Below are 18,462 nucleotides of genomic sequence, written 5' to 3'. Positions count from 1 at the left end.
TTCTTTTAATTATAGGAATTACACCTAGAAAATAACCAAATTGAAGAAATAACTGAAATTTGTTTCAATCATACCAAAAAGATCAATGTGATTGTACTACGTTATAATAAAATAGAAGAAAACAGAATTGCTCCTTTAGCCTGGATAAATCAAAAGTAAGTATATGCTGCTATTTAACTTTCTTGCCATAATTAGAGAACCCTTGCCCTACCCAAACTTGGCCACTTCATGGAGTTTCCAAACTATCTGTTACGCAGTGTTAGGATCACTACTGCCTAGGGGGCACCCTACTACATGACTGAGCTAGCAAGAACTGAGGCTGGATCACAACCTCAAATGCTGCTTGAGTTCTGCCTGCCTCACAGGCTGTCAGGAAGCTTACATGGAATAATACCCCACATACAGTGAGGAAGAAATGTGCCACCCTGTTCCTCATCAACATTAGGAAAAACAGGCTTCAAAGGCCAGGCCTGTCCTCCCATACCACTGCCCTCTGTTGTCCAAACTATTTCTCCATTTCAAGTGTTACAAAATAGATTGTAAAAGATTGGGCCTGACAGTGGAGGCAGAAAGTAGGACCCATTGTCCTAGATGGGAAGCAGCAGGCTTGCTGCACCCCTCAGTGAAGGAAAAGGAGTTGAAAGCAAGCACTTGGCCGTATGTCAACTGATGGACATAATCCGGACATATGCTGTGTATCCCAGAATGACATAATCTGGGGAGAGATGAAAAGGAGGCTAACTGTGAGTGGTAAAGTTTTCATCAGGCATTTCAGGGGAAACTCCTGAAACCAGCCAGGGAGCTCACCACATTCCTGGGATCCTCTGGCTGATAACAACTTCTAGATCCCTTAGTCTCACCCCAAATCACAAGTGTACCAGATCATTAAATCTAATGTGGAATGAAAATGTGGGAGAAAAGTAAAACTTGCAGAAAACTCCAAAACAAAAACAACAAAAACAGAGGAAAAAACTTCCTTGATAGAACCAGAGACCCATGGATTTCATTTCTGATTCCACAGTTTGACCATAGAAATATTTGGAGAACATCTTTCTGTCACTGTGACTTCCCCATTACCCCAGGGACCTGGGTCTTCCCTCCTGCACTCTGGTGTGCTTCTCTGATGCAAACCCTTAGCTGGGAGGCAGCATGGTGCTGATAAGAACATGAGCCTTGGAGCTAGCCAGACCCAGGCCAGCACACAGTCAAGTTCATGTTTAGAATTATTACTGCAATGTGGGGCTGAAAGACCAGTACCACAACTGACCTTGTCAAAATTCAGAGCTTCCAGTCACTACCCTGAGGTTAGTTCCCTACTATGTTCACTTTTTCTTTGCTGCAGAAACCTAGAATCGATCGATCTCTCCTACAACAAGCTCTACCGCGTCCCCTCCTACCTCCCCAAGTCTCTGCTGCACCTTGTGCTCATGGGGAACCAGATCGAACTGATCCCAGGCTATGTGTTTGGCCATTTGGATCCAGGCCTGGAATACCTGTACCTGTCATTTAACAAACTCTCCGATGATGGCGTGGACCAAGTTTCATTCTATGGGGCATATCATTCTCTCAGAGAGTTATTTCTAGATCACAATAGCTTAAAATGTGTACCACCTGGGATACAAGAAATGAAAGCACTACATTTTCTGAGGCTGAACAACAATAAGATTCGGTAAATTCTGGCTTTTTCAAATATCAATTTAAATTGTGTGACAAAATATATATGATTAAACAACTATGACATGAACTCTGGGATTTACTGTAAGGGAAAAAAGAGTGCTAAGGAGCTCAGTGTGTGGTGGTGGATACCTGTAATCCTAACATTCTGGAAGTCTGGGGCAAGAGAATTATGAATTAAAAGCCCAGCGTGGGCAACTTAACATGAACCTGTCTCAAGATAAACAAACAAAACCCCCACAAACAAATGAGAAACAAAAACAAAAACAAGTGCTAAGTGGTTGCTTAAACAAGATCGGCAATGTTAATAATTGTTAAAGTGGGGTGATAGGTACATGAAGATTCATTATAGTTTTTTCTATACATTTGGAAAATTCCATAGTATTATTAAGTAGAGTTATTATTATATAATAGACTCTTAGAAACAGGTTCAAATAAGGCTGTGAAGCAATAAATCGACTATACACTTGCTTCTACTACTATGGTTTCAATCTTCAATGTCCCCCAGAAGCTCATGGGTTGAAGGCTTGGCTCCCAGTAGCTGGAATTATGAGAGGTGGTGGAAGCTTTAGGAGGCAGGACCTAGTCGGAGAAAGTACATCACTGGAGATGTGCCGTGAAGGATACATGGGGCCTGGCCCCTTCCTTGGTCATTCTTGCTTTCCTGCCTACTATGAGGTAAGCAGCTCTGGTGTACCATGTGTTTGCTGCCATGATGAGCTGCCTCACCATAGCCAGTGACGATGAACCTTTTAGAGCTAGCAATGATAACAAACAGTTGGCTGTGACACGCATGTCATAGGTTTGCCACCACTGCCATTGGCCCATAGTGATGGGGTCAAAAAATCATGGGCTAGGGCTGAGGATTTAGCTCAGTGGTTTTGCTGCCTGCTGCACAAGTGCAAGGACCCGAATTTGATCCCTGGTACCAAACAAAAAAAACAAAGGTTTTGGTCCATGATTTTTTTTTTTGGTACCAGGGATTGAACTCAGGTCCTTGAGCTTGTGCAGCCGGTGGTGAAACCATTGAGCTAAATCCCCGGCCCTGGACCAAAACCTTTGAAACTCAGCCAAAATAAATCTTTCCTCCCTTAAGTTGATTTTCTCAGAAGTTCTCTCATACTGACAGAAAGCTATCATACCTGCCTACATATGTAATTTTATTTATTTATTTTTTGGTACTGGGGATTGAACTCGGGACCTTGCGCTTGTGAGGCAGGTGGTGGAACCACTTAGCTAAATCTCCGGCATACATATGTAATTTTAAAAGAGACTCATCTAAAGAGAACAAACCTAAATATACACTAAAATTAAAATTGCTTCTATTAGGGCCGGGGGATTTAGCCCAGTGGTTCCACCACCTGCCCCGCAAGCACAAGGATCCGAGTTTGATCCCTGGTACCAAAAAAAAAAAATGCTTCTATCCAGAATTTTCTGAAGGTAAAACTCTGAATAAATTTATTGAGACTGAACTTTTCTCACTCTTAAAGACATATTTTTCTGCCTGCATTCAGAAATCACCCTGCCTAGACACATGAATGATTCAAGGTTTCATCCTATATACTTTGTGAGTGCAATTTTCACCACTGGCAATGAGGGAAATAGTAACCTAATCTCTCTTACCCCTTTCCTATCTCTAACATTCCACATTAAATACCTTTAAAAAAGAGAAAGGTTCAAAAGTGGTTAGCCAGGAGTAGTGGCACATGCCTTAATCCTAGCACTCTGGAAGGCTGGAACAGGAGGACTACAAGTTTGAGTCCTCCCTCACATTAAGTAACTTAGTGAGACCCTGTCCCAAAATAAAAATTAAAAAGGTCTGAGAATGTAAGTCAGTGTGAAGGCCCTGGCTTCAATCTGTAGTACTGTGATGGGAGGAATAGGAAAGCAAAGCAGTGGGAGAAGTGAGGTGGAGAGAGCTTTGTAAGACTCTGTTTCAAAATTTTTTCACAGGTCCTGCTATATGCTCCATATTGCAGTGCATCAGGAGGCATACAATGACCTGCTTTTAGAGACTCCAAACTTTATCTGTTTATTTAGCGGTCATAGTCTGGTGTATTCATCACAGACTTTCCCCTCCATCACTGAACCAATGGTTTCACTCATAGGTGATTGTCACTTGAATCTATGATTTTATCAGGGGTAATAAAATGATTAATTTCTGGTTTTGATCAAGGCTAGTTGGAGTCCTATATGCCTCACTTATCTGTATGTCAAGTTCTTTTCCCCTGCTTGGGAAGTTTTCTGCCATCACTTTTGTGAACAGTTTTTTTATGTCATCTGCACTCTTTTCCTCTTTCTTCATTGACTCCAATCAGTCTTATGTTATTCTTCTTTGCATCGTCTAGCAGCTGCTGGATTGATTTCTCGTGGTCCCTTAGTATTTTAAAGAAATTTTTCTTTTCCTGGTCACTAATTGCAATCTTATCTCCTATATCTGAAATTCTGTCCTTACACTGGCTCATTCTGCTGCTTACACTTTCTTCCCCCTCCCCCATTAAGTTTATTGGTAGATTTTCGGTATAAAATACAGTTACATTCATCATTGGGATCTTGTACCATTACATGAGTATCTTGGTTCTTATTTTTTCCCCTTCCCCTGCCCTCCTTTCCCTATTTGCAAAGACGTTGTTTCCATTTTTTTCCTTTTCTCATATTTTTTCTTTTCCTCTACCCCTCCCACTTCCCCTGCTCCTTTAGACCTTTACTTCCTGTTACACAATATCAATTATACATTTTTGAAATTACAATATCAAGATCTAGGAGACATTACCACAGATTTTACAGAATGTAAAAGGATACAGAAAACATATTACAAAAATCTGTTTTGAAATAAATTTGACAACTTCTAAGAAGTACCTTGGAAGACAAATTAATGAAACTCTGGAGGAAATATAAAATTGGAATAGCACCTATTAAAGAAAGTATATTCCTAGCTTGAAAACCTACCTATATGACAACAGCAGGCTCATATACATTTTAACTGATAAATTATATCAAACAATTAAAGCAGAAAAAAGAAGGAACACTTCTCCCCTCATTTTAGGAGATCAACATTGTGCTAATCCTAAAACTGGATAAAGATAATAGAAGAAAAAAGTATGAACATAGATAGAAATTTGTTTAACAAAACAAACTATTAGAAGTCAGATCTGGCAGTATGTAGAAAGTGGTTTTGTTATGGGGATGGCAGTGTTGGTTCAGCATTGGAAGATCCACCCCTAAAAGTCATCATTTTAACAGAGGAAAGGAAAAAGCCATATGATCCTGCTGCTGCGTACACTTTCAATGGAGTTTTTAATCTCCTGGAAATCTGTTTGCATCTGTTTTATGGATTCCATTTGTTTCCTATGTTGGGACTCCATCATGTTCCTCAGATCCTCTATTTTTTTTTTTTTATCTGTATCCTCTCTAGATTTAGTAATCATGTCTTGCACTGTGGGCACAATCTCTGCTGTTATCTGATAAATTATTTCTGATTTCATTTTTTCCAGATCCTCTTTTGTTGCTAGTTCAGGGAGTCCAGGTGGTTGAGAATCAGAGTGTTACATCTCGTCTGCCTTTGGGGTTGGTTTAGGTGATCTGGAAGTCTGGTTTTTCGGCTTATTTACCTGTCTTTGCATTTCAGCAGGTCTGTGTGTGTGCTGGTGCCTTAATGGCTCACCTCCTCGGTGCTGGGGCAGCTCTGCCCCTCGGCCTAATTTGTTTTATTATTCTTTATATGCATCTTAGCTGAAAATACCCTGTAAAGAAATTTCACTCTTCAACTAGGACTACTATTTTACTGAAAGTCAAGATAAACACAATTTTCTTTAAACTGTCAGAATTAAGAACTTGGTGCTTACATGCTTTTACTTTATTATTTTGTTTTGAGGTTCTCTCTTTCTCTGGAGAATAAACTGCACTTATGCTTTTATATATTCAGTATGTTCCGATCCACTGCAGTTCTTCTGAAACTATTGTTTTGCCAATGGCAGCCATTTCATTTGGCACTTGTATCTCAGCTCTGATCATGCCAGATGGTATCACAATGGTGGGAGGGTTTTTGGAAATCACACAGAGTCAAGAGACAGAAAGCCAGTGACTGGGGAAGGGGCAGTGTTAGCCTTTTTCTGATAACCTACTTGTGCAGGAATTCACTCCACAAGACCTGTATTAATCCCTTCCAAAGGCAATGCCCTCAACGACCAAACCACCTCTCCCTAGGATTCACCTTATAAGATTCCACCAAATCTTAATGTTGTCACAATGGGGACTAAGCTTGCAGCATATGTCCCTTAGGGGGTGAACCATATCCATACCATAGCATAACTCATATGGTTTTCAAATCACAAATAGGAAGATTTCTCTACTTGTAGGGTGTGACCATGCTCCATTTGAGTGTATTTCTAGCTTCATTTTTCACATTAAGATCTTTGAGGTAGTTCGAATTTATTCTGGTGTATGATATGACCAAAGGACCCAACTTTAAGAACAAAACCTTTTAAAAAAAAAAATATAAAACTTAATTTCTAAATCATGCAGGCAGATTACTACATACTTGGACCATTTATGACCTGTTCTCTATTTTTCTTTAGGAATATTCTTCCAGAACAAATTTGTAATGCTGAAGAGGATGATGACTCAACTTTGGAACATCTTCACCTTGAAAATAATTATATTAAAACAAGAGATATATCACCCTATGCATTTTCATGCATAAGGTCTTACTCGAGTATTGTTCTTAAACCACAAAACATCAAGTAACTCCAAGTTTTGTTCTGTCATTTATAAGATTTACTCATGTAGTTACAGTAGTATAATCTGTCATTAATGAGAAACATAATCCTGTTATACTCAATATGATTACACTAGTCCCTCTGATTTGCCAGCCCACAGATGAGCACGCAAAGATATACATAAAAGGTATAGTCTTCTAGGAGTTTCAGTGAAAGTCAAAAACACTCAGTTTCCCACCTCTAGAAAGAAGTTACCTCACTAAGATAGGATATCAGGATGCTGAGCTAAACCAAATAAACACATCCTTTACAATTTGCTTGATATCTGCTGTTAGCTAAGAACTCTCCAAGTACCATTAAAAATTATCTATGTTGTAGTTCAAGACCAAAAGCATACAGACAGGAAAAGGCACAATTTATGAATTATTGTTGTTTATTATTATGTCAAAATAGTGATTTATTAAGTACTGGTATAAATATACTTCAGTTATGTTTAGTTAGGCTTGGTTTAGTTCAGTTAGGCTTGGTTCCTTCTATTCACCACATGTGTGAAATCAAAACACTACCACAGTGCTAACTCGCTGGTTTGGATCTTTGTACTGTAGGTACATTGTTAACATTACGGGAAGCTAGCAGAAAGGTTTATATGAATTCCATACTATTTTTGAAACTTCTGTAAGTGCAAAATTATTTTTTAAAAGATAAAAAACAGTATTTTAAGATCATCTTCACTATTCTTCATTCAAGATCAAAATATTATGGAAAGCAGTAGCATGCTAAAAATAAAAATTAATTATTCTTGACTATAATCTTAGTTAAATGTAAATCTAATACACATACTTTAAAAAATATTTTGTTACATTGGTCATAGTTAGCACCTTCTCCTTTGCCCTAATTTGGTGAAATGTATCCTTTTACTCAGTTCAACTGAACATAAAGCTATTAGTGTTTACTATGTACTAGGCCCTACCAAAACTATATATTAAAGTTTTTATTATAATAATGACTTTATCTTTGTATTGCCACAAACATTTGTAAGACACATACATAAACTACATTGACTTCTTTTGTTATTGTTTTGAAAAACACCAAACTTAGAGCTTAAGTTCTTAAGTTCTTGCCCACCTTGGGTAGCTTCTTCTAATTTTTCAGGTTTTAGTATCTGTTAAGTTTTTTAATAGTTTTTTTTATCACCTGGAGAACTTCCCAGCCCCACTTTACAGGGCTGTTTGGAGACCCAGAGAAGGATGTAAAATGTTTGGGAAAATATTGTATACATGATGAGTATAGTTATTATCACTAATAGTTCATGTAAAACTGAGAGAAACCAGCATATTCAAACATGTCTAACAGTTTCATAGGTAATTTCCAAGGTGTGAAAGTTTGGCTTACTCCAGTTGAGTTATTCCTATGCCCTTATTTCTAATCACTTTTTTTCTTTTTCTTATCTTTTTTTTTAGGGTTTTTCAGACAAGGTCTCACTATGGAGTTCAGGCTAGTTTTGAGCTTATTACTTGGTCAAGGATGGCCTCAAATTCTTGGTGATCCTCCTGCCTCAGTCTCCCAAGCATTGGGACTGCAGGCATGCACCACCAAGCTTGGCTGGATTTTTCTTAATATCCAGGATTCTGAGATTTGAACAAGAACAACATATGAAGATGACTGTTAAAATTCATGGGTCAAATACTTACCCCAAGTGATAAGAACAAAATAGAATAGAAAGGGTAGAATCTTATCCCAACAAAAAGTTCAGATTCATAATTAGTTTAAGAATGAATTAGCATCACTAAATTGGGCAAGTTGAATTTGATGCAGGTAAAAATAAGGACATAAGGTTACATATTCATCAAACAATCTTTGTGCAGTCTTTTTGCTGTATAGATATAAATGCATTGACATAAATGCTTTAAGGTCATCTGTGCTATAAACAAAATTAATTCCAAAGGGGACTAAAATTGAATAAAATTAGTCAATGTGATTAGCATTTTGGATGACACAGAGACTGATTATGAACCATTCCTTCATTCCTTATTCAGACTTTACTCAGCTTCATGTCAGATGCTGTTTTAAAGACAGAGCAATAAATAGATCAGATAAAGTCTCTCCTCTCTGGGAAGTCAATAAGCAAGAACGATGAGTAGCAGGCAAGTGCTATGAGTCAGTCAATAGGGAGCACAATGGGCTGAGGCCTTCTCTACCTGGGCCCAAGGACTCCCAGGGAGGATTGGAGTCACCCCAAAGAGCTTGCAAGGACAGCAGGCAATGTTGGTGCGTGTCCAGCATGCACACTGTGAACTGCTGTGCACACCGCTTCCCAATTCTATGAAGGCAGCCAAATCTCTGAAATGGCCAAAAATCAGAATGACCAAGTGAAACTTTGCTCAAATTGAAAGAGTCAATTATTTCAGCTATTTTTATAGTTTTAAAAACATGTCCAGCATGAAACTTGTTCAGCCTTAAAATTTCATCATGTTCTGGGCAGGATATTTTAATTCCATAAAAACATAATGATAGATGTTTTTACAGCAAACATTCTTCCTGATATATATCTATATACATATTGATATACAGATATATATTGATATATATGTGTATGTACATATATATAAAATGTAATAACAAACAGATGTTCAGTTTGGCCTCATAAATATGCTGTGATTACTAACATACATGTATAGTAAGGAAGTCCTGACCTACCCATATTCTGAATATATTAATGGGGTGTCTTGTCTTTGCATACATGTACAAGGAATGCTAACCATTTTTTAATTTTGAGATTTGTGTTATTACACATATGAATATTTTTAAAGCACTAAGACATGCTACAGGGAGATATATATCTAGCCTAATGTCATAACTTTTTTTTTTTTTGGTACTGGAGATCGAACTTGGGACCTTGCACTTGGAAGACAGGTGGCGGAACCACTAAGCTAAATCCCTGGCCTTAGCCTAATGTCATAAAGAAATAATTATACCATGAACCAGAAGAGCTAGGAGCCCATCTTGTTCTCCAGTGATTGATCAATTATGCAGTCCTTTTACTCCTCTGGGATTTGTTTGATTCAATTAAAAATGTGTTTATAAATGTGATCAGTAGTTTTCACACATGGCTCATTGTGACTTCTGTGTAAGTGATGAGGGAACAAGTACACTTCTCTCTCCAAACCAAATAGCTTTTCTCTTAGCAGAAAGGGTTGCCACATCTGTTTTTTCAGTAATGGCAAACCTTTTAGAGACAAGTGTCCAAACTGCAAGCCAAAACTCACTCATTTATCACAAAGTGACAACACTGCAATTAAATCTGAATACTATGGTTTTAGTTTAGAAAAAACAACTCATACATTAACATCTTTTGTCTTAAAAGAAAAACAACACATGTGCCATAGATTCACCACTGCTGGACTAGGTACTATCTAAATGATATACACACCAGGTTTTACAATCTAAGAACATGCAACCTTCCTCCTTCCCTTTCCCCCAGCTCCACCTACACTCCCAGAGCACCCAACCTGGACAGCTTTATCTTAGGCCTTTAGAGCTCCAGCACAGTGGGGAAGATCAGGCCTGAGATTACTGACCTTCAGACTCCAGGGCTCCTATTGCAGGGAAGGGCACAGTGCTACAGAGCTCCCAGACCTCGCTGTGGAGCAGGCACTGGGGAAGCTTGACTCAGTATGTACAGATGGCACATTAGAGTTACAGAGAGTATGTGGCTGAGTATGGACTTAATGGGCATCTGCTGACTCTAAAGTCTGTACTTTTCTTGCTGGGCCAGGCTGCCACCCTGAGGGTTTGGGTGAAAAGTCTGGGGAACCTGAGAGTGCCACCCAACAAAGGCCTTGAATCTTGGCAACTGCTGCTCAACTGGAAAGCACAGGACCTGGAGTGTGGCAGGTGTTGCTAACACAGGAGTGGAAGATACTCGAAACTTGAGCTGGTATTGTCAAATGGTGGCCACATACATCTTTTTAGAAGTCTTCCTCATTAAGCCAGAGTTAATTACTACTTAAGATGACTACTTTCTTTAAAATGGGGGAACCCCATCCATGTTACACAGCTGACACAAGTCTTAGCTTGGCCTGGCGACGGGATGTAAATCAGCTGAGGGGAGGGAATGAGGGAGCATGAGGCAAGCATGTCTGAGGTCTGGGCTCACTGGTCACCTGGAATCTGGCAGGGCAACAGCAGAAACTAGAGGCAAAGGGAGAGCTACTAAAGAAGAGACCAGATTCAGTGTCAAAACACTCTGGAGGGGAAAGTGTCCCATGAGAGCCATGGTATAAGGAAGGAAAAGAACTACTCACTCCACGATCCAGAGAAAGACTGAGTGGGTACACACAGCACAGATGCGAGGGAGACTCCCAAAGGAACGCAGTGAGAGGCTTTCTGCACACACAAGAGGCACACAGAGGAAAAGTGACCAGAGAGGGCAGCTGCACCAAGTCCCATAATGTTGTTGCAAAGGTGGGGAAAAGAAAGAGGACAACTGGGAGAGGACACGCTGAAACTTGGGTGTCATATCGTAATGACAGCGAGGCACAGGCAAGGACGCCTGCCCAGAGAGGACCCTGCACAGCAGAGCAGCTGACCCTAATTTCAAGGGAGGGGCAAAGCAGCCAAATTAACCAATTTCTATGACTTGAGCATCTGACCTCCTAGAGACAGCTTCTAGACATAGGAGGATCCCTGCCTAGAATTCTGCTCCTCAGAACGCCTGCCCCAGACTCAGCATCCGTGCCATCACCCTGGGAAAAATCTATGTTTGTTAGGTCTGTATTGATTAGCTGGTGTTACTAGTTACATACTATTTCTTTGTGTATATGGGTGTTACACAGTAGCTTAATACGGGAATATTTATCTTGTTTCCCTCCCCACAAAAAAAAGATCATGAAACCTAGGAGGACAGAGATAACGCATTTCTTGAACCCTTGCATTCTCTGCCAAATAAAGTACATGCTAAAATGCTGCTGAAGAGGGCTGGGGATTTAGCTCAGTGATTCCTCCACCTGCCTCACAAGCGAAAGGTCCCCAGTTCACCAAAAAAAAAAAAAAAAAAAAAAAAAAAATGCTGCTGAAGAAACAGTTCCATCTCCCTGGTCCCCAGTGTAAACCGTATTGCCTCATGACTTGTTCAAAGTTGCAATTAGCCCCAATCCCAAACAAAACAGAGAAAATCTGCAAACTTTAAGAATTTTCAAAGGAAATGTGAGAAACTAAATGGAAAAAGATTATACAACATCATAAAATTAGAAATAATTTAAATAGTTTCTCTTACTAATATTTCCTGACATGGAAAGCAAAAGTATATTTTTTAAACATTTAAGTCATGCTTTGACAAGTGGTAATACTTTGTAATCAATCTGGTTGTTTTGTATAATACCATGTATTACTATGTTCCCAAAATGCTGACTTAATGAAATACTCCAATCTGCAGTTTAAGTGAAACCACAAATGGTGGGGTAAACTCTATATGATGTCAATACCAGAGCAGAAAACTTTTTCACAGAAGTAATTATAGATCCAGAGATGACTGAACCAAGATTTTGATCATTCAAAAATATTAAAAGTGCCCATGCCCAGAAGTTTCTGGCCAGCTCTAACCTAACACCAGATGACCATCAGAGGACCTTTAAGCCCTAGAAGTCTGTGAAAGATAGAGATTCTTATTTTGCAGTTAAAAACAAGTACTGTGGCTCTGAGCTAGAATTAATGTTAGCTATGGACCTTGTCAAGTAACTTAGACTCTGAGTTCTAGTTTCCTCATTCACAAAATTGGGGAAACATCTGTGTCCCTTGGCTGACAGAGAAAACAGTCAAAGTGATATCTTCAGAAAGTTCTGGACATGGGCAGGCATTAAATAAAGGTAAATATCAATGTTTATCTTGATAAAACTTCAGAAAACTGACATGCAGGGAGATATGGGACTTGTTCAAGCCTTCTAGGTCTCTGTTTTTACAGAATTTGATTTTTGAAACAGGGGTCATGCTATTTTGCCTGGGCTGGTCTCAAACTCCTGGGCTCAAGCAACTTTCCTTGCCACAGCCACCTGAGTAGCTAATACTACTGTACAGGTATGTGTCACCACACCTGACTTGATTTTACTTATTTAGGGTTTCTTTATATTGGTGCAAAACACAGTGGAGAAAGGAGTGGGCCTACTGCACTAGGAAGGTGTTTGGTACACTGCTGTGTGCAGGACCAGAGGGTAAACATCTTGGGCATCATGGCTAAGCAGGCTCCAGTACAGATCCTGCAGCCATGCCAGCAGCTGTACAAGCCACCACTCTCCTGAGGAGAAGGTGAGGGATTAACAACAACAGTCAAGCGTGACCATCTTTGTGCTGTGTCATGTCTGCTCATGTCCAAGGCAGGTATACAGCAAACTGTGGCATAAAACATCCCTGAACAGGATCTCCAGGCTGAGGGAGCTCAGTGGGTAAGGAAGCTAGAACTCAGAGAGTCTAACTAGTTCTCATTAAAGGTATAAAAGAATTCTGACCACAGGAAAGAAAATTAATTGACCTTCAAAAGTCATCATGATGATCTATAATACCTAAAAAGTGAGAGAATTGTACGGTATTTAAAATAGCCAGCCAAATCAGAAAAGTATTTGATAAATCTACCTGTCCTGTACATGGATTCCTTTCTGATAAAAAAACCTCTGAATGAATCTCCAATGAACTCTTGCTAGTCTCCATCACGACAATGACAGTTCATTCAGCAAACTTTGGGCTGAGCGTTGCTGTGGCCAGTGTGTTCCTTTCCTATTTCATTACTGGCCTTATGGCCATCAGCTCATACTGAACATAATCCAACAGAGCCAGTGGGATTTGTAAAAGGTTTTTAGAGAAAGGAAAGTCTACTGCAAATGGTGTAGTCCTATATTATACACATTTTAGTCTATGTGTCTCAAATGAGGCTTCAGCACATTATTTACATGTCTATGCTTCAACATGCTGAACATGAACTTTCAAGATGGTAACCTCTGAAATAAGGACTAAAAGGTATAATAGATAATGTAAAATAGGAAGAAAAGGGGCAAAAGGGAAGGGGGAGTGGGAGGGGTAGAGAAAGGAATTAATAAGGGGAAAGGGAATGGAATTAATATGAGAAAATGAAAAAATGGAAACAAAGTCTTTGTAAATAGGGAGGGATGGAGGGGTTGAAGGGAGGGCAGGGGAAGAGGGAAAAATAAGAACCAAGAGAGACTATGTAAAGGTGCAAATTTCCAATGTTGAATGTCATTATATTGCATACCTAAAATGTACCAATAAAAAAAAAAGAGGAAGGGGATCAAAAAAAGATGGTAACCCCTGCTGGAATTTAGCCTGTCATGTGCCAGTATTTGTTAAGGCTTGAATATTTTTAATTTAGTAAGTAGAACTTCGTGATTATACAACTAAAATACAAAAGCATGACTATTTCTTCTGTGAAGTTCTGTTTCCTTTTCTACAGGAAAACGGATAAAGTCAAAACTTACACTCTAGCTTATTTTTTCCTTTGCATAAAATGTGAAGAATGTAGAATCCCTCACCAGGGAAAGCAGGATTGTATTAAAAATAACATGTGATTACACTAAAAGTGTATTATTTGGAAAAGAAAGGGAATACATCATGTTATTAAAATGTTCCAGTTTGTTTCTAAGTAACAGAATCTCTGTGGTCAAATAAACTTACATTAAACTATCAGCTGATACTAGCAAATCATTTTATAAATTATAATTGGTGTAAAGTTTGTTTATTATAAATTAGGAATTACATTCACAAACACCAAATTTATATGTGAACTATTTAAAGGCTAATTCAACTAATATTCAACACCCAGAATAAAGAATGCATTATAAATTAGAAAGAAGTCTATTCTAGGGTGGTAGTTCTTAACTATTTGAGGATCCCTCTGAGAATAAAGTGAAAGCTATGATGGATTCTCTCTGCAGAAAAATATCTATAAAAAAACATTTTGTATGTGTCAAAAGATGTACAAAATCTTTCCACAAATTCTTTAGGAATCCATCTACTCAAGTTAAGAATCTCTGTCTACAGTAAAGTCTTAATTAACTTAAATTTTACCATAAGTATTTTATTACAATGAAGATAAATGAAAGGATTAAAATTAAGGCAAGCTGCCTCATTTGGCCCAATTTTTAAGTGTTTATTTCCATTAATTTAGTAGTATTTTCAACACTACATAAAATTTAAAGAATACAATAAGTATATACTTTTCATCTATATTCACTAAATAATACTATTTCAATTCTTTTCATCTTTCTCTCCTACTATATCCATATCTGCCTGTCCATTCTTCCATTTATATAATTGTATCTATTCATCTACCCTTCTATCTATATACCTGTATCTGCAACTGTATTCATCCATCATCTGTATATGTCTATGTAATTTTTTATCTGTCTGTACACTTGTACCTATAACTCTTATTCATCTCTCCAGCCATATGCTTATATCTACATCCATGTCAGTACATCCATACACACACTCATCTGTCCATCCCTTGGCACAGGATGAGTATGGGACCATCTGAATGCATTTTCAGATATCCTAATACTTTACTCCAACAAAGTATGATTAATCTAAGAACAAGGACATTTTCTTACATAACCATGAGACAATTATCACACTATCAAATCCAAGAAATTAAACATCGATTTAATATTATTATCAAACATATGGTACACATTATGAATAATGCCCTGTGCTGCCATGCATAAGGTTCAAGACCTAATCAAGGCTCAAAGACTACTATTGGCCATTTCTCCAAGAAGCCCTGGTTCTTTCTGGCAGAAAATAGTGTTTAAAAACACATCTGGAAGCTAGATATACTCAGTGCTCTCAGGTCCTCTCAGTGGAAAGAGCTGGGAAATTTAAAACAAAACTGTTATTCATACTGATTCTTCAAAGCACACTGACTTTTGTGACATTCTTTAAAAATATTTGGCAAACATACGATATAGTTAACTAAATTGTAAAAGTCCTTCATTATTTGTTGCTTTTTTTTTTTTTTGGTACCAGGGATGGAACTTGGGTCCTTGTGCTTGCGAGGCAGGTGGCGGAACCACTGAGCTAAATCCCTGGCCCTAAAGAGAAAGTAATTTGTATTGAAATTCCATTGGATAACAATCAATGTTTCTGTTCACAGAGTATCAGTACAGGGAATATTACAGTGGATCCTTGACTTACGAACTCAATTCTCGAGTGCTGCTTGTAACTCAAGTTGGTCAGGCTCCTCTACACAGCCTTCAAAGTCTCTCTCCTGTATAATTTTAGGCCACACTTTCTTCCAGGCAGATCTCAGTGTCCTTAGACATTGGCCCAGGACTTTCCAATTAACCCCACATAGGAAAGGATGTTGCAATGTTCCTTCCAGAATTCTTTAAGGGTTAAATCTATATCTGAGACCATCTGAAAGCACAAGTGGCCAGCATTTGGGTTGTAACTCAAGACTTTGGTTACAAGTTAAAACTAAAATTCCAGTCTTAACTCAAATTGTTCTTATGTCAGGCCAGTCATAACTCGAGGGTCCACTGTACTTCACTGGTTTTGTAATTTATCTTGTTTGCAATATAATATACAGCTTACTCATGGCTTCTAAAAATAATGTTAGAACTAGTTCTTTGATATTTATATAAAAACCCGATGAGAAAAAAATCAAACATGTACCATAGAAAAGAATTAGGTCCCCTCTAGAGGACACACTAAGGAACCAAAGACAAGAGATTTTTGTCCTCACGATACTTAGGCAACAAGAGGCCCACTGCTGTGTTTTGAATGACAACTTGAAAAAGAGTGGCAAGTAAAGTGCCACCTTAGTTTATATCTGCTGTACTTGGCATGGTAGAAGTGAGGTGAAGCTTCCCACCACACAGCCACAAGATGGGCAAGGGCTAGGTCCAGGGCCATTCCTCTACCACTCTATCTGCAGAACAGAATGAACAAGCCAAATATGCCATCCCTACCAGCATCATACTGCACGGCCTTTCTTCCCCCAACATTCTGACCACACAGCAAAGACTAGCCTAAAGGTCACAATGGGGAGGAAGAGAAAGAAGTTGTAACATACTTTTAGAAATAGGGGGGCTGGGGATTTAGCTCAGTGGCGCCTCAACTGTCTCGCAAGCAAAAGGTCCTGAGCTCGATCCCTGGTCCAGGGGGAGGTGGGGAACAAAGATAGAGATTTTTTATTGCTTCTTGGTCTTTTGGCTAAGATCAAGTGTAGAAACAGGAACTGCTTCCTATCACCCTAGTTTGAGGAAATTGAGCTCTAGTAGGTAATTTGTATATGTATGAGCAGAGAAGTGAAAACACACATCCCCCTGACAAAAGCCTCAATGACAGACAATTATTTTGCAAAAATAGGAATCATATACTGGCAAAAGTTGATTTCTCAAGAGAAGGTGAAATCTTGTAATTTCTAAATATAGCAATTCCCTACCTTATAAAAATGCATACATATGACCCCCAAAAAACAGATAGAAAATGTTCACAGGAGTTCTTGAAAAGTTAATTATCCCAGTTAAATAAATATACAGTCATATATTGGTAAACAATTACTTTGAAACTTGTTGAATTTGCTACTTGACTCATTTTCGGGCAAAAATTTTGTCCTAGTACTCATCATTTGTCTGGTGACACACAAGCTAGAACTTGTGGGTATCAAATGCCGTGTGACTCGCTAACCTTTTCAACCGAAACAATTTGGTACTCATCATTTTTTTTTTCTTCATATTTTCTTTTTTTATTATTATTAAATTCTTTTATTGGTATATTGTAGGTATTAGAATGAATAATCAAAAATGTAAAATAGGAAGAAAAGGTCCAAAGGGGTAGGGGTAGTGGGAGGGGCAGGGGAAAGGAAATGGAAATAAAGTACTCATCATTTTTGGTACTCATTGCACCTCTCAGAACCAATGAATACCAAGGTATCACTGGTAAGTATTTTGTGGTGTATTCCTATAACAGAATACTATACAGTAAGAAAAATGAACTACTTGCTAACTACAATGGTACTGGTGGCTCTCAAAAATACAATGCTGAGTGAAAAAAGTAAGACACAAGAGTGGACAGTATGATTCCATTTATGTAAAGTTCAGGAAACAACCTATTGTGCTGAAGTCAGGCAGTAACTTTAAGGAGGATAAAGAAGGACAGGGGAAATGGTGGGATTTCCTTATCATGGATGTGTTTGTGAGAATTGATTGATTTGTAACATTGTAATATGTTTATATCTTTGTAAAATACACTTGGATAAAGAGTTTAAAGCAAAATATTCTGTAGGACAAAATGAATTTTACCCAAGAGCTCCCTGTTAATGACCATGCTGTGATGGAATCAGGCAGATGCTGGATGCTATAGGCCTAAGGATTAATACAATCCAGTTCATACTTTCATTATGCTCCCAATTTATCGAGTTAACAGATATATTGCAACTAAAATATAACAAGAAATGAGAATAAGAGCATTCTGACCCAAATAGGACAGCTGCTATTCCCTCAGATGCTTGAGGCTCAAGTAGTACCTAAGCTACGCTGAAGGCTGGCAGTATAGCAGTGCTGAGGTGACTGCTATGATCAGATTCAAGGCCAAGGGACAAATATTTTATGTGGGGGGAAGATGAACACATGGCTAGCTTCCCTGCATATATGAAACACAATTATTCTTTCTGTGGCTGTAGCAGATTCACTTCAACAATCTGTGCCACTCTTGAGAGTGGGAGCAACAGATGGTCTGATTCTGAGATCAAGTTCTGCTCCAAATCCACACAACAATCAGGTGATCTACTGGGGTCACCCACATCAGTGAGTCTTTGTCCCTAGGATAATACAAATGGTCCACTCTTAAATGATTACATCTTAGTGGATGTGAGAATTAGGCAAACTCTTGAAGCGAGTGGAAAATGGGACGCAAATAATGATTCTCTTCTCAGACAATGGCATTTTCTCTGCTCTCAGGTCTCCTCAACTGCAATGAAGGCTCAGCCAAGACTCTCTTATAATGGGAAAGCTGCACAAAATATATATAGGAGGGAGTCACCTGGCTGCATATGTCTATCTACATC

At 38.5% G+C, this 18,462-nt stretch overlaps 2 protein-coding genes across 4 annotated transcripts in view; one reads left to right on the top strand and one right to left on the bottom strand.

Annotated features, from left to right (window-relative positions):
- Ecm2 (extracellular matrix protein 2) overlaps nt 1-7,395 on the top strand; it is a 44,958-nt gene extending 37,563 nt beyond the window's left edge. For 2 of the 3 annotated variants that reach the window (XM_013067568.3, XM_004870079.4), the window contains exons 8-10: nt 16-155; nt 1,343-1,669; nt 6,252-7,395. In XM_013067568.3, coding sequence (XP_012923022.1) covers nt 16-155; nt 1,343-1,669; nt 6,252-6,420 — 636 coding nt within the window. In that variant the 3' untranslated portion in view covers nt 6,421-7,395. Of the gene's footprint in view, nt 1-15; nt 156-1,342; nt 1,670-3,003; nt 3,115-6,251 lie in introns of all 3 variants that reach the window. The other variant, XM_087206348.1, reaches the window with a different exon arrangement.
- Cenpp (centromere protein P) overlaps nt 1-18,462 on the bottom strand; it is a 200,818-nt gene that overhangs the window by 97,383 nt on the left and 84,973 nt on the right. The window lies entirely within an intron of this gene.

The sequence above is a fragment of the Heterocephalus glaber genome, unplaced genomic scaffold, assembly GCF_053883595.1.
Source record: "Heterocephalus glaber isolate CG9 unplaced genomic scaffold, H.glaber_assembly_v1.0 deba00000621, whole genome shotgun sequence".
NCBI lineage: Eukaryota > Metazoa > Chordata > Mammalia > Rodentia > Bathyergidae > Heterocephalus > Heterocephalus glaber.
This window is presented reverse-complemented; position numbering and strand designations above follow the sequence as displayed.